Source organism: Brachypodium distachyon, chromosome 3 (genome assembly GCF_000005505.3).
Source record: "Brachypodium distachyon strain Bd21 chromosome 3, Brachypodium_distachyon_v3.0, whole genome shotgun sequence".
Taxonomy (NCBI): domain Eukaryota; kingdom Viridiplantae; phylum Streptophyta; class Magnoliopsida; order Poales; family Poaceae; genus Brachypodium; species Brachypodium distachyon.
Window position 1 is genome coordinate 1,871,358 of NC_016133.3, and position 24,147 is coordinate 1,895,504.

The 24,147-nt window shown below is 45.0% G+C and overlaps 4 protein-coding genes across 10 annotated transcripts; 1 reads left to right on the forward strand and 3 right to left on the reverse strand.

Moving 5' to 3' along the window:
• The first annotated feature begins 3,448 nt into the window (after positions 1–3,448).
• On the forward strand, positions 3,449–4,165 carry LOC100833698 (cyclin-dependent protein kinase inhibitor SMR6). The gene has a single exon (XM_003570833.4). It carries the CDS (start codon positions 3,516–3,518, stop codon positions 3,969–3,971), a length of 456 nt encoding a protein of 151 aa, XP_003570881.1. The 5' UTR covers positions 3,449–3,515; the 3' UTR covers positions 3,972–4,165.
• A 789-nt stretch (positions 4,166–4,954) lies between these two features.
• LOC100834319 lies at positions 4,955–11,327 on the reverse strand. 3 transcript variants are annotated; one of them, XR_001406643.2, is made up of 6 exons: positions 10,875–11,327; positions 10,535–10,613; positions 8,771–9,640; positions 8,300–8,557; positions 7,330–7,856; positions 4,955–5,366 (listed from the first exon to the last, which is right to left on the reverse strand). XR_001406643.2 is itself a non-coding variant. In XM_003570835.4 (5 exons), exons 1-5 carry the CDS (start codon positions 11,263–11,265, stop codon positions 7,697–7,699), a joined length of 1,758 nt encoding a protein of 585 aa, XP_003570883.1. In that variant the 5' UTR covers positions 11,266–11,327; the 3' UTR covers positions 7,240–7,696. The 3 variants fall into 3 exon arrangements, 1 of the variants encoding a protein (XP_003570883.1); XR_001406642.2 differs by having other exon boundaries at positions 4,955–5,390; XM_003570835.4 differs by lacking the exon at positions 4,955–5,366 and having other exon boundaries at positions 7,240–7,856.
• Positions 11,328–13,065: 1,738 nt separating this feature from the next.
• LOC100834618 (pentatricopeptide repeat-containing protein At2g17140) lies at positions 13,066–18,137 on the reverse strand. Of its 4 annotated transcripts, none has more exons than XM_010235458.3 (8): positions 15,641–18,137; positions 15,318–15,447; positions 15,002–15,049; positions 14,863–14,927; positions 14,719–14,774; positions 14,557–14,626; positions 13,281–13,716; positions 13,066–13,198 (listed from the first exon to the last, which is right to left on the reverse strand). In XM_010235458.3, exons 1-2 carry the CDS (start codon positions 18,103–18,105, stop codon positions 15,318–15,320), a joined length of 2,595 nt encoding a protein of 864 aa, XP_010233760.1. In that variant the 5' UTR covers positions 18,106–18,137; the 3' UTR covers positions 13,066–13,198; positions 13,281–13,716; positions 14,557–14,626; positions 14,719–14,774; positions 14,863–14,927; positions 15,002–15,049. The 4 variants fall into 4 exon arrangements, with proteins under 4 accessions (XP_010233760.1, XP_003570884.1, XP_014757188.1 ...); XM_003570836.4 differs by having other exon boundaries at positions 15,002–15,117; XM_014901702.2 differs by having other exon boundaries at positions 15,190–15,447.
• Positions 18,138–19,507: 1,370 nt separating this feature from the next.
• LOC100826989 lies at positions 19,508–23,221 on the reverse strand. Of its 2 annotated transcripts, XM_003574052.4 has the most exons (7): positions 22,976–23,221; positions 22,790–22,868; positions 20,764–21,780; positions 20,596–20,658; positions 20,293–20,504; positions 19,916–20,025; positions 19,508–19,667 (listed from the first exon to the last, which is right to left on the reverse strand). In XM_003574052.4, the coding sequence occupies exons 1-7, from the start codon at positions 23,030–23,032 to the stop codon at positions 19,553–19,555; spliced, it is 1,653 nt and encodes a 550-aa protein (XP_003574100.2). In that variant the 5' UTR covers positions 23,033–23,221; the 3' UTR covers positions 19,508–19,552. The 2 variants fall into 2 exon arrangements, with proteins under 2 accessions (XP_003574100.2, XP_024317342.1); XM_024461574.1 differs by lacking the exons at positions 22,790–22,868; positions 22,976–23,221 and adding an exon at positions 22,318–22,762.
• Positions 23,222–24,147: the final 926 nt, after the last annotated feature.

Below are 24,147 nucleotides of genomic sequence, written 5' to 3' on the forward strand. Positions count from 1 at the left end.
TTCAAACTTCAAAGCCTACATGCGGTTGGACCGCTGCCGAACAACCAGATTTGCCCCCTGGGTTTCGCTACCGTCAGATCCGGACGGACCTGAGCTCGCCAGCAGGTAATATTCTTAATTCTTCGCCTTAGATTTCCTCCTTTTTTTTGCCCCGCCTTGTACCCGTAAAATGACTCCCTGCCAAGTATGATACCTTTTGGACCTTCTTTACGTATTATTTGAATTATTTCAGAGCAACGTGTAAATACCTGACACACCTTTTCATAGATATGTCTTTATTTTTTATCAACACTCTTATGCATATTCCACTTATTCCTACTTTCTGGACAGATACATATATAGCATATCAATTAACGATGGCCACACTAGCATCCACGGTTTTGGTCATACTTGGAATACATAGCATAGCATATAATTTAAACATAGCAATTAACAATGGCCAGACTACCAAATAGGTGGTACTTTCTTCATTTCATAGCCACATCCACAATACAAAATTCCTTGATGACATAACATACAAACAACCAAAATCAATGCTACTGATACCTTACATGCCATCAAAATCAAACAATACATGACACCTAAAAAACACCAAACACATCGATTTTGATGGCATCATGTGAAGTATCACTAGCATTGATTTCGATAGTCTATATGGTATGTCATGCATCAAGTAATTTTGGTATTGTGGATGGCTATGCAATGAAGAAAGTACAAGTTATTTGGTAGTCTGTCGGTTGTGAATTGGTATGTTTAAATTATATGCTATGCTACATATTCCAAATAAGACCAAAATTGTGGATGGTAGTGTGGCCATTGTTAATTGATATGCTATATATGTATGTCTAGAAAGTATGAAGTAATTTTAATTTCTGTCTTTGAACTATGTGCTTCCCATATTCTATGTATATATATTTCACGCAGATCCATACGCCATGTATTTTTCATGCACACGCACAAACTTTGAAATATGTGCTTCGCACACACGCACGACACACACAAACACTTTTGAGTTATGTGCTTCCCACAGTTCAAACTATGTGCTTCTTATATGCCACGCGCAGACACTTTGAACTATGTGCTTGGCACGCATCACACACACACACAAACACTTTTGAGCTATATGCTTCCCACACTTCGAACTATGTACTTCTTATATGCCACGCGCGCACACACACACCCATATGCCAAACACACACATATTAACTTGTCAAGTTCAACAGTTCTTGCCAGCACCCATGAAGCAACACCACGGTAGTCGCTCTTCCTCTTCTTAATAGAATTGGAGGCGGAGTCTCACGGTGATAGAAAGAGGAAATCCATACCCTCTGATTGCATAACGGTGAAGTAGGCACATGTGAAGAAGTCATAGCAATATATGAATCTAAGAAACCACATCCTTTCAAATCAAGCTCAAGGATTCTTGATGGAGTAACCAGCCAGTAAAGAGAATTCCCAACTAGCACGGCGCCAGCGGACTTGCCCATGAAACACATTGTGGTAGTCCTCAGTAAGATGTCCAGAATGCCTGTCGTATATGTATGAACCTCAGATAGGAGTAGTGTTGAGATGGCATTCCCCCATATATACACCGGTCTCTGACGAGTAAACATAGGCTATTGCTCGTGCTCGTGAATGTTGCATCCCGACGGTTAGTTGTATCACTGCCAAGGCCACCAGGAAGTCGCGGCTGTCTTCGGCACCGCAAAGCACTGCCCCACTGATCGAGGTCTTCCACTCATCACAGAACCCCGGGTGAATGGCTAGGCGGTGGCGGTCACCGATGACGGGGTCCCATACAAGGACCTCGAGCCTCCTCGTGTAGAATAGGAATACGAGACCATGGCAGAAGGGGCCCCATTGGTCGAACTGGAAGGAGAAGCACTCGGCGGGGATGCGATTGGGGGGATCAAGAGTAGACACGAAGGATATAGCTCGCGGGCCTTGCTTGGCGAGCTTGACTAAGCAACCTAGGATTGGAGGAGGGTTGCGACAGTGGTGGAAGCGTAAGATGTGGGAGAAACCGGGGTCGGAGACGAGGCGATACCAGCAATTTCAGACGAGGCAGGCGCGCGGCAGGGAGGACGGCTTTGGGGGAGGCGGAGCAGGATCTCCTTGAGTAGGTCATTGTCGTCCAGCGGCCCTGCCGCCTCCGCCGACGAGTGTTGGCGACGGCAAGGGCTGCTCACCCCTTACTGCGGTGGCCGGTGGAGTCGAGGCTGATGTGAACTGCTCATTTATTGCTTTTGGAATGTGTTGAAGAGGTGGAAATTACTTCCAAAGCTCAAGAGGACTTTAGGTCTTTTTTGTGGGCTAATGAGAGATGATCCCAGTTGTGTTGAATGGTGTTAAGAGTGTAGCAGTTTTCCTTGTGGTTTGTGGGGATTGTGCGCCTTGCCCCCCGTTTCCAAGGCGTTTGTTTCTTATTTTCATGAATGGCAGTGATCCTGCCTTTTTCGTCAAAAAAAGTAACTACATCTTTTCCGCGCCAAAAAAGAAAAGAAAAGGAGTAACCACATCCTTTGGCACCGGTTTCACTCCTGGTTTTGCGTATCCATATCAAACTAAACGATTTGCTCACGGACAATAGGTAAGCTTCCAGTAAAGAGCTCTTGACTCCCGGTACACTGTTTCGGATCATTTTAGGCTGGTGCATAAAAATCACCGTTTGAACGTTTTCGTGTAACATCAAAGATCGTCAGAAGAAAAAGAAAGAAAAAAACACATTATATGCCTCTAGCCAGTTCTGCATGTGTGTGTTTGTGACACCTGATCGAGTTGTCGCACGTGCATGCATGTGATCCTTCGGTCTGCATGTGATCCTTCGGTCTTGGGTTTCTTTGGGTTTTGGACCGATTTTCACGATCTAACAAAACAAAATGGAAGAAAACTGAAAAGGTCCAACAAGCGAGCGCAGACTGAAAAACCTAACAGGCGGAGCGCAGACCAGACATCAAGATGCGTGCGCAACTGCAGACAGACTGGAGTTAGACGGCCAGAAAAAATGAGTGTTCGCGAATTGAAAAGCAGCTAGCCGTAGAATAGCAAAACTGTAAAAAAAAATCTATTGAAGTTTGACGACACGCCTTCACCATCGTTTCGACCGGGTTTCACTGTCAAAGAGATAATTATTATTTTTTTGAGGGGGTGAGGGGTGTCAAAGAGATAAATAACGGAACGAAGATTTACCCAAACGATGATATACGTATTAGGCCCAGCCCAGCCCAACAAAGCCTAGCCCAATAACTCCTCCCAATTAGCAATAGCCCAAGATTCGCTCAAAAAAAGCAATAGTCCAAGAAAGTCTCGCGCCCAGGCCCAGCTTTCCTGTACAACTCCTAGGCCCAACCCAACCCAGCCCAGCCCAACAACTCCTCCCAGTCTCTCAGAGCCTTCTTCAACCCCACGTCCTCTGCAGCCCACTTCCACTCTCTATATATATCTCATTCAAGTAATCACCCTGATTTACACCGAAAGCTCTAAAAGCTTCTCAGCTAGCTGCACTGATTCTACTCATGGGGTTCCAAGATCACCTCGAGAAGAAGCCGCAGCCGCTGCGCCACCATGGCGCCGCTTTAGCCGAAGACAAGACAGCAGCAGGCAGCGGGAGGAAGAAGAAGAAGAAAGCGGCAGCGGTCTGGATCGCGCTGCCGCCGCTCAGGCCCATCAAGGTCGGCCGCCGACGGCGCGGGAACGGCGGCGCCGGCGCCAGGGAAGAAGAAGAGGAGGACGAGGAGGTGACGACGCCGACGGGGGAGTGCTGCAGGATCCCGGCGGAGGCGGCGGCGTGCCCGCCGGCGCCGAGGAAGAAGCAGAAGACGGCCGTGGCCATCGTCGGCGGCGGCGACCGCCGGTGCAGCAGCAGCAGCCGCGACGTCTACGGCGAGCCGGCGACGGAGGAGTACTTCCGCGTCCCGGCGGACCTGGAGGCCGTGTTCGCCGCCGTCGGCCGAGTCGCCCAGGCCAACTGATTGATCCGTGCTTGCCTGCGTGTGTTTAATTAGTAGTGCTCGAGTAGTACTGTGGAAGTGATCAAATGGATTTGCCGCTCCGATGCAGCTGTAAAAAAATTGGCGTTATTATGGATCGATCCATGGATTAGTCCGCTGCTGTAATTAATCAAGAATCGAGGAATCCAATTGTGCTCTGGTCTCTGTTTATCATTTGCTGTACGATTAGTCTGCTGCTGGTTTAGCCTTGCTTTTTCATGTGCTTTCGTAACGTTTCGTGTTCTTTGGCAGATAGTGTGTCTGTTATGTCTGGCTTAGTTTCGTCTTCAAATTTTGTAGGAGAAAGTTATAAAATACAGTATCTTACATTTCAAATTTTGTATGGAGTAGGAGAAGTTTACCAAAACACTTGATGGATACGATGTTTTGTTATGCTTAGCATACTAAAATGTCTTGCATTTCAAATAGGGATAGTAAATTTCTACTCTCAGGATAGTCCCAACTCACCCAGACTTCCACATAGGAACCTCCAGCCCCGCCAAAATTTGAAAAATTGAGTTCGCAGAAATCTATAAAATCCCCGGAAACCTGCGTGTCACTAAAACAACAACCACTGGGTTTTTTTTTCTCTAAAGTGGTTCACTTTCTCAAGCTTCGAGGAAATATTGTTTTAACTTAGGATCCCAATTTCAGGTACTAATAATCTGAAAAGGATGCAAGTTGCCAATTCCAAAGCTTGTTTTTGCCCAAAAGAAACAGAAAGTGATCTGCTCCTTCGTACCTACAAACTTTATTAATTGGAGAAAAGATCAATGATTCGTGCTGGTGCTGGCTATTCCAAACAAAGTCAGCATAAACCTGCTACCATTTATAGCAAATTTTTCACGCTGCAGGAAGATGCATCCATCCATCCGGTTTCCATCAGATTGTTGAGTGCATTTTGTATAAATCAATTAGATAAAATCATGAATCAGATTCCAAACACTGAAAAAGGCGAGCAGAAATGAGTTTCGCAAAAAAAGGCCAGCTAAAATGTATAAGTCAACACAACAGAAATATGGATGCACATGCATGCTACCAACTCTTTTCTTTTACTTTCTTCAATAGCCCTGAAGATCAGATCAGATCAGATCAACACCATGTTTCATGTAGGCTATAGCTTCACCAGAAATCATGTGGGGAATGTTCTAATCCTTTGAATACTGAAGCTTCAGATACGGCTGCATGCATGCAGCCACAGTTTGATGATCAGAGCAAACAGGTGGATAACTCATCAATACAAAATTCAGACACTAGTATAACGGCTCCACTAGGACTTTGGTTCGGTCAGTGCCATCTTTTTCTGCCTTGGATCCCTCTATGCCTGGGCCACCACATTGCTCAAAGGCAAGTTCTTCCCGCCTCTCCTGGTTTGACCTGCACAGTGAAAAAAGGCAGGACCTGTACTGGATTATTGACCAATAAGCCAACAAAGAAAAGGGTCCTGAAGAAGGTCGTCGATGTAGCATCAATTGGATTTCTAAGGTAAAATAACTGGTAGTTTCAATGGTAGGATCCAATATTACAGATACTCTTGCAGAGAGGCAGCTAAGGTTGGTTGATCAATTTGCATTACAGACCTGGGTTGGTACCTGTCCAAATGATGAAAGCTCCAGTTAAGGGTACTGGAGATGATTACAGGGAGTAGATCCACTTTATTATGTCTGCCATTATAGGCTTACATGTTTAATCTATTGGCCCAATGTGTCTTTTCCTTGACTACACAACAAGAAAGAGTACTGTCTAGTGTATGCATGTTGATGTAACAAGACACCAATGTTTGTTGTGACTGATCAACTAAAATGGTGATCTAATTATTGGACAGGATGCCTTAAATGAGATGGACAGGGAAAGCATGATGAGCGCCAAAACTAAGACGCATATTATCTCCATCATTGCATTTTAAATTAGTACTATGTAAGATGTTGAATGAAAGCGACAAAAATGAAAACCAAGCATTATTGAAATACATGCATGAGTACGTGATGGGCATAATATAAAAAAGATAGGCTCATTACCAGTTAAATGAGCCTTAAAAATTGATTTTAAGCCTCTAGATCTATAGCCTGCTCTACTTCACTACTAAGACAAGTTGTTGTCCCTTTTCTTTTGTGTTTGTACCTCAATTCACTTTGATCATTACACTTGCCATCATAATTAATAACTCAAACATACAATTAATATCATGCCTAACTAAGTTCGTGTGTAATAATGCCTACTTTTGCATTCAACATTATTAAGGGGGTGCATTCATCAGAAATCAATGCAAGAACCAGTGTAGTCTTTTCTTTCCAGCTATTTAAGAGAATATGACATGTCTTCATAGGTAGGTCATTGTTCACCATCCCATACATGGACCTACTGTGCTTTACCATTTCTGTAACAACAGCTGATAAATCGTGGGCCCTTTCCGTGCCACTTTCATGGTTCTGGAAAAAAGTGTATGCAAATCATGTCTGATACTGTGGTGCATGCACATGCTCCAAAACACAGTGAAGTGGACAAAACATGAGCATGCACACTAACAGATCCATGAGAAGTTTGCATGTACAGTTACCTCAATTATCATAGGCTGGGTGGGGTCCTTTTCATCTATTTATGTAATAATCAAATGCATAAAAGAAGAGTTTGAGCATACCATCAGATATGTATCATCAGTATGGCAAAATATTTACACTTTCACAGTGTGCACAAACCTATGCAATCGGTATGATCAAATGTGATACTGTATTTGTCAGAAATAGATCATACAGTCGAATGCAAAGTTGCAAACCAAGATGAAAAGATTCTTTTGGGAGAAAAAAGATGTGTGCATCAGTGCATGTCAGCTAGTGACAATCTGGTCGAGGAATCTAAGAGGGTTGATGTTATGTTACATAATGTTAGCCAAGTACTCTCCTATCATAGAAGACAATGGTTGTACAGTTGTACCAATGCAGGACTCCAGTCTGGAGCACTGTTTCCTTTAGCTATATACCAAACCATCGATATTTTTTGCCAAGAAGTTGCTCCAGTATGTCAGTTTATACCAGATGAATATAAGTATATAACCAGGCAGTACAGTTTATACGCCAAACCATCCATATCTGTGCTACTAGTTGCTTCAGCATGTCAGTTTACATGTGAGTTGCAAGCAGCATTCTCCGTAGATAAGACCAATATGCATTCAAGGAGCATGATTCGGCTGTTTTAGGGTTTCAGACATCAGCAGTGACTTACGTAAACTGCAGTTTCCTATGAATCAGCTCTGTTACATATAATCGGATGGTTCATTCACATCAGGCTATAAGAGTTGTAGAAATACGCTCCATAATACATTTAAAAAAAATTAGCAACGTACCAGAATACATAAATACAAGCAGGTTAGTGAGTTGATCATCATGACTGTTGATCATTGATTCTTCAGAGCTACAAAAAAAGGCTAAATACTGCTTAGATGACCAGAAAGCTGAATCCCCTACCACCAGAAGCCAGCTGAACAAGAACTTCCAATGTTACTTGGTCTTTTGAAAACAGTGGGGAAGTCCAGAAGCCTTGCACTGTATAGATAAGATGACCAGCTAGCTGAACAACTGCTAAACTGAGAATGGATGGGAACACCGGTCGGTACATATGATTGGAGTCTCCAACCAGATATGCATGAAACAATAATCAAGTTGTGACTTCGGGCAGCATGAAATAAACTAATACGGAGTAGTATCTTATAATCAACGTTCCAAAGATGAAAGACACATTCCTTCAAGAGAAGAGCAAGAAAGTGGGAACTCGCTCATAGCTGAGCTGAGGCATTCGGTGAGTTCATTTATCTGGCGCCCCATCATGTATAACTGTTCAGCCCGATATTTGTATGACCACTCCTCTACTGCCCTGCATATTGTAATAAACAGTAGAAAATGAGAAAAGATGAAAACAAAATATAAGGAAATAAACATGGTATATTGCCTTGTGACTTTGCACAGAACAGACTGCAGGAAAATGCTCAGGTGTAGAAAAATGATATTTCTTTCTATCAACATATTTTCTATCAACAAAAGCACTGCCTCACATTGGGGTCAAAACAGGACACAGCCATGGTACTCGAACAAAATATAATCAAGAGTGCATGCCTTCACTTCTTTTTCCAATTTTTATTTGTTTCATGGTATGCATAAAATGAAACTAAAATACAGACTTCCAACTGATTTTACATCAAGAAGACGAGAAGTTATTGACTTACGAATTTGGTAAAACAAAGGCAACGATCTGAAGTTTAACATTACTGGATAATATTTATAAATAGCACAAGAAGTGTAGGTTAGAGTACACCATACCTTAAGTCTGCTTCTGAGGAATTACTGCAGTTAGAATACAAGACCTTAACAGCAGGCTGTAGATGTGCTATCCCATGTGAACCATCCATGTCATTTTCATAGCAGTAACCAGAAAACAACCATGCTTTTGAGCTAAGGAGGACAATTTGCAGCAAGGGAGTTTTGGTTTTCAAATCTCTCACAACTGTACGAAAAGATATTTCATCTTCGGCAATTTCAAGCAACAAATTGACAAAAAGTTTTCCAAGTGTATGTCCCCTGCACATAGATAATAGATGTCCATGCATCAGTGATGAAATCAGCTTATTTTTAAACAACTAGCAGATGTAGATTATACATTCATAGAGTTACAAGGAACATCTGGCTTTAACTCGCAAACTATGCATTAGTTGTAATTTCACTTTTTTCTTTTCAATATTTGGGAGTAATACACCAGTTATCTTGAAACTAATGAGAAGCACGAATACTGACCTGAACACATCATGAGGCCCCCCAACAGAAATGTCTGAGGATGTGTAGCACTTGAATAGCCGTACCCGTCCATCTGATGGAGCAAGTGAACACTGCGAAGGGTATGACCCAAGAGATGATGAGCAATGAGAACATAGAAGTTCAAGCCAGTCAACATCTTTCAAAAGGTTTGATTCTTTAACAATAAAGCTACTACCAAGAGAAATACTTTTTGTTAATTTGTAATCTCTTTGGTTCTCCAATGCAGTCTGCACTTTCCAGTTGTTGGTAGGCATTTTTGAAGTGTTATATTCAGTTTTTCCACTATCTCCACTTTCACAGCAGCAACTACATGGATCTACCAGTGACGAATCAGTCTCTAGAGAAGGTTGCTTCACGTTTTCAACAAAACAGTCACCTTTGGACTTCTCAGAGTTCACATCACCACCATTTTTCAGCTGGATAGTACCAGATTGATCAGTCCAAGGAGTGCGCCCATTAGTTTCAGTCTCTTCCAAAACCCTGGGAGCTTGCACGTGACTAGAACCAATTTTATTTCTGTGGCATGCCTCGTCTTCTGGCTTGTTCAATTTTATCTTCTCGGTGGTACAATCATTTTGTAGACTTACAGTAGACATAGCTTCTTGAAGTGCAACAAAATCAATATCAGGCACTGAATTAGCTACTGTGGACACTAAATCCATTTCAAGATAATCCTTCTCTATAATAATGGACGTAGCATCTAGTAGGGTTGTTCCCTCCAAGCGACCATATGCATTGATATACCGTGATACTAGCTTTTCACTTGCCCCTCCAAATGAGGTGCAGCATCCACCAAACCAATTGTCAGCAACATCCTCCCAATCTAAAGATGGCATTTCCACAATGTCCCTGAAAAGTGGATATCTGAATCGTGAGACTCACTGGAAAGACAATATTCACAGGAACCTTTTGGATCATAAGAATATTAAAACATGAGTTTATGCACCTAGTTTTCAAGTTCTGTTTGATGGAACTAATAAGGACAAATGAGCTTAGATCACATCAGCCCTTAAGCAGGCCAAAAACTGCGAGTAATAACTAAGATGCTTCAATGAAATAAGAATTCTTAGTATCAGTAAATTGCAGCTATTATCAGAACTTTTGATTATGTGAATTATCTAACAAACCAGTAATATATCCTCCAAGTGACAACTGAAAACCAGAACAGAGGACCACTCCATAAATAACAAACACTTCCCTTCCCATTGTCCATGTTGCTCCTCCGTCAAATTCAGATACTTTTAGCACCAAAAGCAACACAAGTTGAAGTGTTGCACTATCTAATGTTAGTGCTTCTTTGAAGATTTACATTCCAATGCAACTTTGTAAACCTCTATGGTGATTGATGAGCGGAGCTATCACCCAATAATAGTAAGATCTCTCAGATTTAAAAAGCACAAGAAATCTCTGAGTTACTTACTAATTACATGTGAGAAGAATAGACTGTGCAGAAATATGAACAATGAAAAATTATTAAACTTGATCAAGGAACCTCTTATTGCACTTTAAGGTAGATGCTAGACACAGTACGCTGGAGAAAAACAGCACGGGATGTCATTCTTACATAGAAGACTATGCCATGTCTTTTGACATTGCTAGGTATGAACAATTGAGCATCAACAATAAGATTAGCATGTTAAATTTCGACACATCTTCCGATTTGTAAAGAAGTGACATATATAACTGAAGACTAAACACTGCAAGGTTGAAAAGTACAAATGGCAAGGGCTGGCAATTGTCTACCTTAGTGGCTGTCTTGTCAGTCTTGTTGAGCATGTCTTGCAATACAGATGAACATCTCCAGAAGATAAACTCTTCAAATCTGTTTACCAATGATAACGAACCAACAAACAGATTTAAATTGATCTGAAAAAAAAAGGAGATAAAACTGAAGAAACCCTCGCATTTCACTAGCATCCGAAAATAGAAAGGTCAAGGGCTAAGGGCGTCTCTGAGTGACTGCTGACTTCAGTTCTAATTGGACTAAAAACTGAGCTGAAGTTCACGTCGCGACTTCAGGAGGCAATTCGGAAACTAACCCTGGCCTGACTCCAGAGGGAAGCAGAAGCCATCAGAATCTCACCGTCGCGGAGGGGGCCGAGGGGCGCGGGCGGGTGGGCGCCAGGGAAGGCGGCGGCGACGACGGGGTGGTCGACCGGGAGGACGAGGGTGAGGCGGACCTCGAGGTGGTCCCCCGCGACGCGGCACTCGGGCGGGGCGGAGGGGTCCACGAGCACCCTCGGCACGGGGACCCTGAGCGAGACGGCATCCCCGGCGAGGGTGAAGGAGAGGAGGAGGAGCGAGGCGTCGAGGCGGAGGTCGGCGCGGAGGTCGGACGGGGCGGGCCGCAGCGCGGTGGCGGAGGGGCGGAAGAGGTAGAGGCGAAGGAGCGGGAGATGGGCCAGGGTTTCCCACGTGTACCGCCACTGCCGCCGGAGCGCGTGGTCGCCGGCGGCGAGGGAGGCGGCGCCCATGGCAGTGTTAAGCTCACGAGGTTTAGGACACGGCGGGCTTTAGTGAGGTTCTAGGTCAGGTTGCGTGTGTCGATCGTGACCGACCATCTTTGAACGGACGGAGCTCGGGATTTAGGAAGGGGTGCCTCGTCTCCGTCACTGGGCCCGTGTTGTCAGTGTGGCTAAACAGAGAGGACATACTGCCAGCAAAATAAAAAATCCGAGAGGATTTACAGACAAAGCCCAATAAATCACATGGAACTATGGAAGCCATGCTTAGGTATTTTTTAGAAAAAAAAATAGTATGCTGCAAGAAGAAGATAGTGTACAAGTCAAATACTCCTCTATTTATATCATCGTAGCGTTACCTCTTTATTTAGTGCTCCATCCGCTCCTAAGATGTTTTAACTTTGCGGTAAGTCAAAGTGCGAAAAATTATAAAATAAGTTTATATTGTAGATATATCTTCAAATCAGTTTTGATACATTCACCATGATATGTATGTATAGCTTGCTTATTTGATATTGTAGATGTTATTGGCCGACCCAGAATTAAATATAGTCCAAGACCACTGCAAACGACAGAGGGAGCTATATGGTGGCCCTCCAGCCCAATAAAACCTAGTTAAATAACAGGTATTAATTTGGGTTTCGAGTAAGAAATAGGTGATTTGCTCCCTGCAACTTCAAGATTAGACCTATTTTCACCCAAGTGAGACTCATTTTTTTGTTTTCGCTCCTCCTAAGAATTCTTGTCTACAAACTATAAGATTTAAGAGGAAGAAATAGAAAACTACAGGCCAAAACCGAAATCTACTCCCTCCAATCCTATCTTCACCACAACAATTTAGAATTTGGAGGGAGTATATTTATCAAAGAGTCTGCACGACATGGGCCATGACCCCTTTGCCAGGGTCCTATCCCCACCCCGCATCCACAAGACCACAATGGTAGGTTCATTAATCATTACATCATCTAGACTTGAGGGGAAGTAACAGATACAATGGGTTGTGTCTCTAAACTAACTTTAGCTAATTTGATCCCTCAAAAATAAAACTTTAGATAATATAAAGTTGAATGCGATGGTGTACAATGCCAGACTTGGCAGACTATTGGTCAGACTCTTGATATGAAGAGCCGGTTTTCTCTCATTTTTTATTTCCTCCGCGTCAACAAATTTCAAATAAATATCAATTAAACGAATTAAGAGTCGACCGTTTTGGATACCCTGATGAATCAAATCGTCAGATCCACCGGACGAATTTGCAATACTCATGTTTCCATCTACATATCCGGCTGCAAAACCTCCTCTGTTCGTCGTCAGCCTCGTCCCAACCTTCCGTCATCGTCTCCATCTCCCCGCACTGTGGGTCCGTGCAAGTAGGACCCGTAGGCTCCACCACCGTCTTCCAGCGGTGCATCGTTAGCCTTCTAATCACCGACGCAGCCTCTCTGCGTACACAAGATATCTTCATCTTGCTGCTTGTCGTTGAGGCAGCAGAGCCAGAGAGTGCGGCGCCCGCCTCCTCCAGATACTCCATGGCCTGCTCGACGCTGTCCAGGGAGCGCGAGTCCCGTAGCATGACCATGCCGATGGTGTAGGCCGCGACGGCGTAGAGGCCGTGCTCCATGGCGTGGCGGAGGTGCTGCAGCCCGCTCTCCTTCCTTCTCCGGTTGCAGATTTCGTCCTGGCGAAGGAGGAGGTGTCAGAAACCGTGTCTGGGTTTTGCGATGATGCAATTCTGTATGATCTCTGTGTATCAGATGTTTTACCAGTCCGATGATGTAGGAGGCCGCGGAGTTGCCAGACGCGGCACACCGTCGGAGCACGGAGAGGAACCTCGTCGTGTCCCACCAGTGCAGCCGCCACTCCTTGTGCACCGCCATGCACCGGCCCACCTCCCTTGCCGCTGTAGCGTCGCGGAACACCTTGCACCTGCAGGACATAGCTTATGCTGTAGCAGATCTGTTGTACATCTATGCATGGTCTAAACAGGGGAACAACAGAAACGATGAATGAACAATTTGATCACTTACGATCGCCTGAGGTTGACGATGTCGTCGAGCGGCGTCGCGGACCGCTCAGCGATCCTCGCAGTCACCTCCACCAGGAGGTCTGAAGGGAGGCCGGCGATGTCCATCCCGGAGGCCTCAATCCCGGCTCACCCCTTGGCTTAAGGTAGACGATGGCCACACCACGAGCACGTGTAAGTGGCCCCCAATTATAGCAAGTTGTAAAGGCGGTTTGCAGAAAGCAGGTTGTTTGTGGTCGGAGAGAAGCGGTGGGGCAAATGCCTAATGCATCACGCAAGCAAGGACCAGAAGAAAGTTGTTTATAGTTGGATGAGCGTCTAGCTAGCTTCCGCGTGGGCTTCAGACGTCGATGCACACCAGCTCTCTTGTTTCATTGGTTCACGGTTGGTAAATAGGTGACGTACTGCATTCAAGAGCAGGAATTCATTCATTCCAGTTGCTGCAGAATGAGGAAAGGACAAGCAACCCATTAGTATTTCCTAAGAACTATCGTACGCTAAAAATAGTAATCTTAAAAATCACTATTCAAAGCATCTCTAATAACTTGTCTAAATTTGGTTGTCTATATCATCATACCATATAAACAATGGTCCAAAAATTTTTATCTCAAAATCTTCCAGTTTTTCAGGAGCTCTATAGGCAGATTGTCTATATTATTTCGCACATATTTCAGTGCATTTTATAGCTACCAATTTGACTACCATTTCGACGGTTATATCTCCAATGGCTACTTGCCCAATGGGTATTTTTCCAACGACTATATTTTCAACGGCTATATTTTCAACGGGTAGATTTGTAACAGCTATTTTCCAAGTCTGTATACACCTATTTTGGATAATTCTCTGACTCTAAATCGCATGCCCATGGGCGTTTGGACGTCGCCGCTGGATGGTCTAGATGTGGACGTTGTCCCAGCGATTTTAGACGCTTTTAGACAATGGTATAGAAAAGTTACTGGAGGCCCATTTTGCTATCATCGTCCAAAACGTGTATAGACAACCATGTAAACCAGCTACCTAAGATGCTCTAATATTTGCTAGAAATTTCGAGTCATAAAATCTGACTACACTAAAAAAAATGTTCGTGCTGAAACCTAACCCTTGAATGCTTCCTTAACTGTTTTGACAGGCAGAAGTTATTAACTGTACCTTTTCCACGTTGTAACTGTGAATTGTACATCTCTCCTCTCCTCTCACCATCTCATGTACTGGAGATAAAAGTCTGGCTAGGAAAAATGCATACAAAACGAACAAAGGAAGGTTCGTTCAGTAGTACTCACCGAGTTTGCGATCATGTTGCTGTGTACTAACATCAGTTGACAACGATTCTTTCAAAACGTTAGTGAATCACTATACAATAACAAACAAGAAAGGTTTGTTCAGACCAAATTAACTTCAGCTGTACAAATGAAACTATTCTTCATATAGTATTGCAAGCATACCAATTCACATCTCAGACCAGTGTGGAACATTGGTTTCTGATCATAAGCACTCTGACCTAAATTGGTAAGAATAGTTTCAAGATTGCATGAACCAACAACACGAAAGAGTGTATGAATGAATACATGATTGATTTCAAAACTTACCAGAGATAGGATGAGATCTCCTCAACAACCTTTCTTCAAACAATAGCTTTAATCATCAGCTCTGCCTGAGAGAGAAGCAAAAGGATGAAAAAATGTTGCCATTCTTACTAATTTATAAGACTCGTAAGTAATAACCTACCTGCACAGCCAAACAAATAATTCCAAATGATTATCCCATTCCCTGCAACTATTTTGCAAACAAAGAACTTAGGGCTACAACGATGTATAAACCAACAATTGTCCAGCAGGAATAACCTGGACAAGGCAGACACAAGAAAGTTATTTATACACTTGAGAGCAGAGCCTGAACTAAACTACAACAATCACCTTGATGTGGTTAGCAATCAGCACAGACATATTGAAGCTTTCAACACATAATCTTTCGTAGTCACAAGCAATTTCTCAAACTTTTCGTACATGCCATTGCTTAGGGGTCTGGTTGATGAGAGACTTACTCAGCCAATGTTCTCCAGTACATAAATGTCATCATCCTGTTGCCGTTTATGTTCATGGATGTTGCCTCTTTGACCCCATCCTGTTCGCACTCTGTTGGTAATTTTCATTATCGTGCGGGCACTGTCATCTCTGTGAATCAACGTTGAAGTCAGTCATTGCAGCTCAGGTCCAAGACATGAACAGATAAAGTGAAGATTTTAATATCTTGTAAGAATAGATGCACTTTATAGTCTAAGGCTCTAAGCATCTCAGAAAACTTGTGACCAAATAAACAGATAAGATTCTAGCAAACATAGAACAAGAAAATTGATCGTAATAATACCTGTGCAGAAGAGCATGCCAATCACTTTCAGCATACTTGTCCTGCTCATGCTTCCGGCTTCTAGGGGTAACCACACCAGAAACAGCAGATTGACCATCATTACAATCTGCTATTTCCATCATCTTTTCTGACAGCATATCAGCATCATGCTTTTTTCCACTTTCACTTAATGCATCTATGACAGGCATGAATGTTGCTGGATCAAATGAATAACCTTTAGCTATAAACAACTTGAGTAGACTATGTGCGTGGTCTGCCTCAGAAACGTCACAGAGCCCTGCGATTATCCGCTTGTATGGGAAACTTTGGATAGAGATTCTCATTTCAAGTGCTGTTTCTAGAATGTTCTTGGCTTCTATCCATCTAGCATAAGTGGAGAGTTCAGTGCACATTAAGCAATAGAGCACCTCCTTCTGACCACATGTACTCAAAGCAACATCAAATACTCGCTGAGCTGCAGAGAAATCTGCAGTCTTGCAAAAAGCCTTAATCAACAAGCCAAAAGAAGTAACATTAGGAACTATTTCATTCTGTAACATTTCGTCTAACAAAGGCATTGCCTTGTTCACCATTCCTCTTCCACAAAATGATTTTATCAAGCTATTGTAGGTCATGACATTAGAAGAAATCCCCTTCTCCTTCATTTCACTCATCAATTTAAGAATTTCATCTGACTTTTGTTTTTCTTGAAATCCCCAAATCAACAAGTTGTATGACCTTGTGCTCGGGTTGCAACTTCTCTTCTCCATGTCTCTCAGAACCTTAATGGCCAAAGAGGTCTTTCCATGCATGCAGTACCCGTGAATAAAGGTATCATATATAACTGAATCAGGAGAGATATCTTTTCCTATCATCTCAACTAATTTTTTCTTTGCTTCATCAAATCTTCCTTCTTTGCACAATGCATTCATCAAAGTTGAGTACGTGATTCGGTCAGGAAGACAACTTTTGCTGATGGATGAATCACTAACTAAACTTACAAATGAATTACCCAATCTGCGGAGAGCCAATCTTCCTTCGTTCCACATTCCATCGACAATGTCCATAGCCATCTCTAATTTACTGTTTCTGCACAGCCCATCAATAATTATATTGCAGCTCGCGGTATCCAAGCTATATCCTTTCTCACTCATCCTCTCTAACAATCTTTCTACCTCTGTAGTCCTACCGGCTTTCAATAAACTCTGCAGCAAAACATTGTAGGTGAACAAATTCGGGGCACACCCCTTCTGTGCCATCTCATCAAGAATCCTATTGGCGGCAGTAGTGTTGCCCTTCGAGCAATAAGCATGGAGCAAACTAGTATAAGTCACAACATCCGGTGTCATCACACCACTCCTCACAAAATCCTCCACTCTCCTCACATCAAACGCTTTGCCCTCCTTGCACAACCCATCAACAATGATATTGTACGTATAGCTATTAGGCTGGACGCCCTCGTGAGCCATCTCGCTGAGCAACTCTTGCGCCTCCCCGACCCTCCCATTCTTCACCAATCCTGACAACCAGCGGTTGTAACTCTCAACCTTCCTGAGAAACCCGCCACATCTCATAATATCCACCAGCACCGTTGCTTCGTCCACCATCCCCGCATCACAAAACCCGCTCAGCATCACGTCGAAGGTGACCTGGTCAGGCCGCGGCAGGCCCTGCTCCCACGCCTCCTGCATGTCGTTGAATATCCTGTACGCCTCCAGCACCCGCCCGGCCTTGCAGAGCGCAGAGATCCTCCCGTTGAACGTGACCACATTGGGCGCGAGCCCCTGCGCCCGCATCCGGTCAACCAGCCTCTCGGCCTCATCCACCCGGCCCTCCCGGCAGAACCCAGCCACCACCGTGTTGCAGACAACCAAATTCATCTCCGGCATCGCGTCGAGCACCGCGAGAGCATCTGCGCTCCTGCCCGCGCGGCAGTACCCACGTGCCAGGATCCCCGAGCTGAACTCGTTCCGGGCGGGCATCGCGTCGAACACCCTGCGCGCGAGGTCCATGCGCCCGGCCGCGCTGAGCGCCTCCAGCAGGGCGTTGCGGGTGAAGACGTCAGGTGTCGCGCCGGCGAGGAGGAGGTCCTTGTAGAGCGCCTCGACGAGGTCGAGCCGGTCCTCCCGCAGCGCGGCGAGGAGGAGGCGGTTGTAGACCGGGGTGGGCGGCGCCGCGCCGCCGAGCGCGCGGAGGGAGCGGAAGGCAGAGAGGGAGAAGGCGAGAGGGAAGGGGCTGCGGTGGCGCGGGGAGAGGAGCGAGAGGAGGTGCGGGGACGGGTCCGGGAGGGAGAGGAGGTGGCGGAGGAGGCGCGGGAGGAGCGGGTGGCAGGACGGGTCGGCGGCGAGGAGGCCCGAGAGGAACGAGGTGGCGCGCGGCGGCGGCGGGGCAGAGGGGGATGTGAGGTGGAGGAAGAGGCGGAGCGCGACGGCGGGCGCGGCGGCGTTGCGGCGGAGGAGCAAGAGGAGGGAGGAGGCGGTGGACATGGGAGGGTGGCGGCCGCGGGCCGGGGCGCCGGAGATGGGTGTTTAAACCGGCCCCGGCTCGCTGGCCCGCTGCCCGGTGGGGTACGGTGCATCGTTAGGTCAACGGTCCAGTCCGCTCCCACTGCCCTGTGGGACCGGGCTTCCTACTAGTATTTGTTTTTCTTTGCGAGTGTTTTCTTTTCTCTTTCATTTCTCTGGCTTCTATAAAAGTCTGAACTCGAAGCTCCTGAGCTCACTGTTCATGTGCTTGCAGTGGCAGATCTACTCCCTCCATTTCGGTATACCAGGCTCTTCTCCGTTTTCACCGATTTTTAGTATAATTTCTCTTTGCGTGGTCCGAGCCAACAAAATTCTCTTTGCACGAAGCATAACAGTACCTGCACGCACGCGAATCGAGACGAGAAAAACCACGAGAACTCAACTCACGCACGCGGCCTCTCTGCCTCCTCCTGCTTGCCGCTCCTCAAATGTTGCCTGGCAGTTAATGCAGATGGCGCTTAACAGATTTGGGCGGATTTAAAAACCACTCGGGCATGCTTGTCTTGGCCACGAATCAGTCACCTTGGTCACGGTGAAAATGGAGAACGGTCCAGTATACCGGAACGGAGGGAGCAAGACTTTATTATTGGGCTATGTTTGATGTGTCATTTGTCAAACAACACTACGCTGCAGGGTTTAAATTTTCTCAAAATTACAATAATTAATACGGTGTATGAATTGTTAAAGATGGACTCGTAGCAGGAAAACACCACACCAACAAAAACCTTGATTAGAAGATTATTCTAGTCTTTGGTTTCCTAGGTTAACTGAGTTGATACATTAATGTACAAATAATGCATGAATACATGATGCCAAAAGAATTGCCATGGCACCCCTAGATCATCCACCCATGTGTGTTTGTGCTCGGTGTTTTCACCGTCACGTTCTTATGACACATCCTTCTTGTCGTGGAGAAGAGAGTTTTATTTATCAGTTGTACCTGTTGAAGCAGATTCAGTTCTTTTAGGGGCAAAACATCTTGAGGAGAACTTTCTTTCTAGAAATTTTCAATTAATAAGAAGCACTGGAATTGCACATCAAATTTCTACCAAGTTTCATTGCAAACCCTGAGATGTTATTACTACGAAAGGTGACCAAAGATCAAAAGGTCTGGTTCAAATTTCTGTAAATCCTAGAAGCATAAGAGACGTGACAGGACAAATTACGCAAACAAATTTTTTTATTTCACAAGTATGTGAAAATGTAAGTTGCTAACAACTAACAACACATACACTCAGACGTCTCGTTACATCAAAGAAGCAGCACAAACTACAACTTTACTGAACACTCAAGACTCAAGAGATAGATTGCCTAGGCTATATGGATAAGGAACAGAACCTAACCGCCAAGGTGAAGTCAGTCAAAGAAAAGAAAAATAATGCAAGAAAAATAATATCCAGGTGATACATCAGAAGCAAGGAACGTTCCCTGTTTTCATGACCACGTTGCACGTCGAGTAGATCGACGCAGCAGCAGCTTGCACTGCCCACTCGCTCTCAGAAATCTCCGGGCTCTTCAGCTTCCTGAACCGACAGAATAGCAATTATTCAGCAAGGAAAAAATCGTCTCAAAAACACAAAATTCAGTAAAACAAAAAAACTGGAGCAATGGTAAAGTGAACCATATTGGGTTTATTGTAAAATTCAGAAATTCACTGATTAGTTTCCTATTTCATTACTTCCTTTTGCTTAGTTCCAGAAATCAACACAAGGGTTTGCACATGAATCCAGAAGGGGCAAATCATTATGGTCAAATGTGATGATGAACTAACCATAATTCAGCAATTGGTCCTGGTCCTAGTGATGGAGCATCACACGTCATGTGCTGTAGACCTTTATCGCAATTTGATAGCATTGCTTGCACTTCCTTCAACCGATTTTCCTGCGACAAGTAATTGGCATGATTAGGAAGGCTTTTGTTCAAAAACTTTGAATGCATAACTTGCTAATTGTTATGCAAGGCTGATATTATCAAAAATGAAATTAAGCTTAGATCTGAAGATCATATGCTATCAAAATCAATGAAAAGGAACTTGGTAATCAAGAACAACAGCTGAGAACAAGTAATGATTCAATGAGAAAGAACTTAGAAATCAAGAACACCAAAGGAGAACAAATGGTCACAAAATAATAGTATAAACAAACTAACCAAGTCCCTCCCCTCTTCCTGCAGTGTTCTGTCCATCTGAACAAAAAGAGACCTCCAGCGAGCAACATGTGCCTCTGAAACTTTGTTTCCAGTGGATCCAGCTTCAGAAGACTGTGCAGTGCATGCTTCGTTCTCAGGAAATTCTGTTGATATCAGGTACGGCAGTTCAGTTTGAAGAGCATTCCGAACTCTCTTTCTACTGCGCTTCAAAGCTAAAAGAATAAAGACAGCAAAAGTAAGTGGCATGCTTCATAGATGACAAGTTTGAATTATGTTTTAAGTTTTTTAATACAGAATCTTTACCAGCAAGGCGCCCTCTGAAGTCCTGCTGCAGTAGCTCCAACCACTGGAAGGCAACACCAGCCGCTGGTCATTGAAAGAAAAGAAAACTGTCAGATGGCAATATTGCTATAAATAGTTAGTGCAGTGCTCACAGAATTTATGATTAGTGAGCAAAGCAATCGAGCATACCCTTCACCGATAACATAGTCATGCAATCTTGCTTAGATTCAAGATCATCAGCTGACATACTGCAAGTTCTATCTGAAGCCACAGTGACTGTTGATGAGAGTTGCAATTTCATATTGCGACCATCCTCTGGGAGGTATTTTGATGTTGTAGGCAACCCTCGGTGAAACATTGTATTATTACCATCCATCATGAAGTGGCATTTCATCAAACTACCCATATTCTGGTCCTGAATTCTTTCACTAACTTCTTTCCCTCTTTCACCTGTTTGACAAGCAAAAACAGGCTGGCTCGCATTCTCGAGCTTCTCAGAGCGTACCATGGCCTTTATTATGGAATAAACTTGTTTGCTATTTCTGACATGGTTTATGATTCCAGGGTTTAGCCCAGATAATAGGCCACTAGGAGCAGCAACCTTCATGAACTTAGTTTGTTCATTCTGGGTAAAATTGCTCCTCTTGGGTTCATCATCTCTTTTTCTCTTGGGGGGTCGACCACGTGGCTTAGGTACCACTGCAGCTCCATGAGATGAGGAGAGGAATCCATTCTTCTTCATTTCTTCCCACTTTCTATATGACTCAGTTCCTCCAGTAGCACCGGTTGTACTACCACATTCTGATGGGCCACTAACTTTTGACTGCCCCAGGTTCTTGTAAGGAAAGAACGGATTAAGCTCTGCTGCATCCGAAGAATTCACTATGTTCAGATCCAACCCAAGGGGTGCAGCATCACTCATCCTATTTTCATCAGGCCTAGATTGCAAGCCTGTACTGCTGTTTTCTTTGCCACATGCCAAAGGATCGGTGCCATTCGAATTTCCCGCCAACACTGTATCCAAAGCACAGCACAAGGTGAGGTCAGAAGCTTCTGACTGAAGAGGCGTGCAAGTCCGTGGCAATGAAGAGACACCATCTTCAGATTTTATGGTGTCTTCAGTACTATGTTGAGGTATATCCTTGCCACATGGATGTAAACATCCTTTTACTTGATCTGAAGATTCCAAAATCCCCATCCTTGGGTCTACATAATAGGAGCAATAAGCAAGAGTGAGATTAAGGTACGAATAAAATTAAGTAACCAGACACAGGAAAGAAACGAGCACATTGTTTCCATATGGAAATCCAGTTCAGACAAATCATGGCATGGGCACAACAGCATTCCAATGATGTGAGTGAAGACTACAGATTTCAATCCTGTACAACTAGAGTGGCACTATAGTGGTGAATACTAAATAGCGACTTGTGCTTGTGTTCACATTTTATCTAGCTGCGAGAGAGCATACGGTCGCATTTGATAAAAAAGAGCAGTGCTTTAAGACAGCCCTACTCTCTGAGAAAACAATGCGAGACTCGAATGAATTCTCAACATTCCTTAGTACAAAAACAGAAAATCAATTGTCAACAATGATGCTCTCTGGAGTACATCACTAGCGCATTTCATATAAACATGTGTTACCACTGAAAGGTGCTATGTTTATTATGTGCAATCATCCCTCAGAAGAAGCCACCTAAAGAAAATGATGAGCTATAACTACAAGAAAAGGGTTACGAAAACTACATGTGCTCACAGAATAAGATCTGCAGCAGAACATGATATTCTACCATGCCATCTCAATTTTCCATTTCCATCGGCGAATGCGCAGCTTCCTATTGAGGACTCAAAAACAAGGACAACCAGAGAATTCACTGCTTTTCCTAGCACATCAAACCAATTGCCGAAAAGAACGCTCTAGAGGTTGCCTAGTTGGCCCATTTAACACATCTGGATGGATAAGAGCAGGCGCAAAGTTCGTCAGTCAAAACCGTCCCTGAAAAGAAGGGGCATGTGCGCAGTCACACGACGCTCAGATCTGCTGCGAAACAATTAAGCACACTGCGCCAGATCGAATTCCGGCGAATCAAGGACTGCTAACTAAGGAACAATTCAAGGATGAAACGAGGCTACGCCACGATTCCAGTCCAGCACGGGCTAGAAGCACGGAGCCAGCATAGATCGGGACCGAGCAGGCCAAAATGAGAAAGAACCCCACCTCCCGACCCGTCCACGTGCCGCGACCCCTGCCCGCACGCCTCATCCACAACAGCGCCGTCGACGCTCCCGCCCAATGCCTGCAAAGGACGCGCACCACGAGGTCAGAACCTACCATCCTCAACCACAGCTGCTCAAAACCAAACCGGAGAACCAGACGCAGAGAGACAACCCGACCCAAACCCACCTCGGCGAGCGGCGGCGGCGGCGGGGGGGACGCGCTTCCCGATCCGGGAGGGCCCATGGGGGGCGAGCACGGAGATGGGCGGCCGAAGGAGGAGGGATCTGGAGTCCCTGCCCCCCGGACGGCGGGGAGGGGAGGAGGGAGTCGAGCTAGGGTTTGGGGTGGAATGGAGCGGATTGGGGGAGAGGAGGAGACGCGAAGCTTTGCGTGATTTCGAAAATGGAAGAGAGGAGACGAGATGCGTGTGAGGGGTGGGTGGGTAAAGGGAGGGGGGGTTTTATACGGGTTCTGGGTTTTTTGAATTCGAGCGGTGGTGGGCGCGGTCCCGATTACCAAAAGGCGATATCTACGAGCCAATAGAATAGCCGCATTCTTTGATTACCCAGCAGGCAGGAGCGAGCCCACCGCCGATTTGAGACGGCGCGGGGTTTGAATTTCGGAAAAGAGGATCGAGAGTTCTTTTTGGTGGGGGGTTTTGAATTTCCAGGGGGGAGGTGGATGAAGAGTTGTGGGGATTTGAATTTCGCGGCGGCAGGACGGAGGTCGGTTGGTTGCTCGTGGCACGAATCGGGGTGTGGTGGTTGGAATTCATCGGGTGATTTGGATTACAATTTTACAAGGGGGTGGGTGGAGAGCCGTGGGGATTCGAGTTTTGCGCGGGAACGGTGGAGGTCGGTTGCTCGTGGCGCGAATCGGAGCGTGACCGTTTTGGAGTTTGTTGGGGGATTTGGATTACAGGAGGGCGGGTGGAGAGTCATGGGGATTTTGAATTTTGTGGGGAACCGGCGGAGGTTGGTCACTCGTGGCGCGAATCGGAGAATGACCGTTGAAGTTCGTTGGGGGGATTTGAAAATTTTAGGAGGGTGGGTGGAAAGCGCGGGGGGAGGGGGGGGTTGAGTTTTTGGTGGGTGCGGCCGATGGAGGTTGGTTGCTCGTGGCGCGGATCGAAGTGTAGCCGAATTGGGGAATTCTCGCTCAATGTGTTGGTGGCAAGGGAGTTTGAGGGTTTCAACTTTGAGCAAGGACGGAATGGGTTGGCGGCTCGTGGCGCAAACCTGAGTGTGTGCAGTAGTTGGTAACTCCCACGAAATGTGTGGTGTGAGACAGAGGTTGAGAAGGAGAGTTGGCACGGCCCGCCCATGGTTGGGACTCGAGAAAAAGGAGTTAGAATTTGG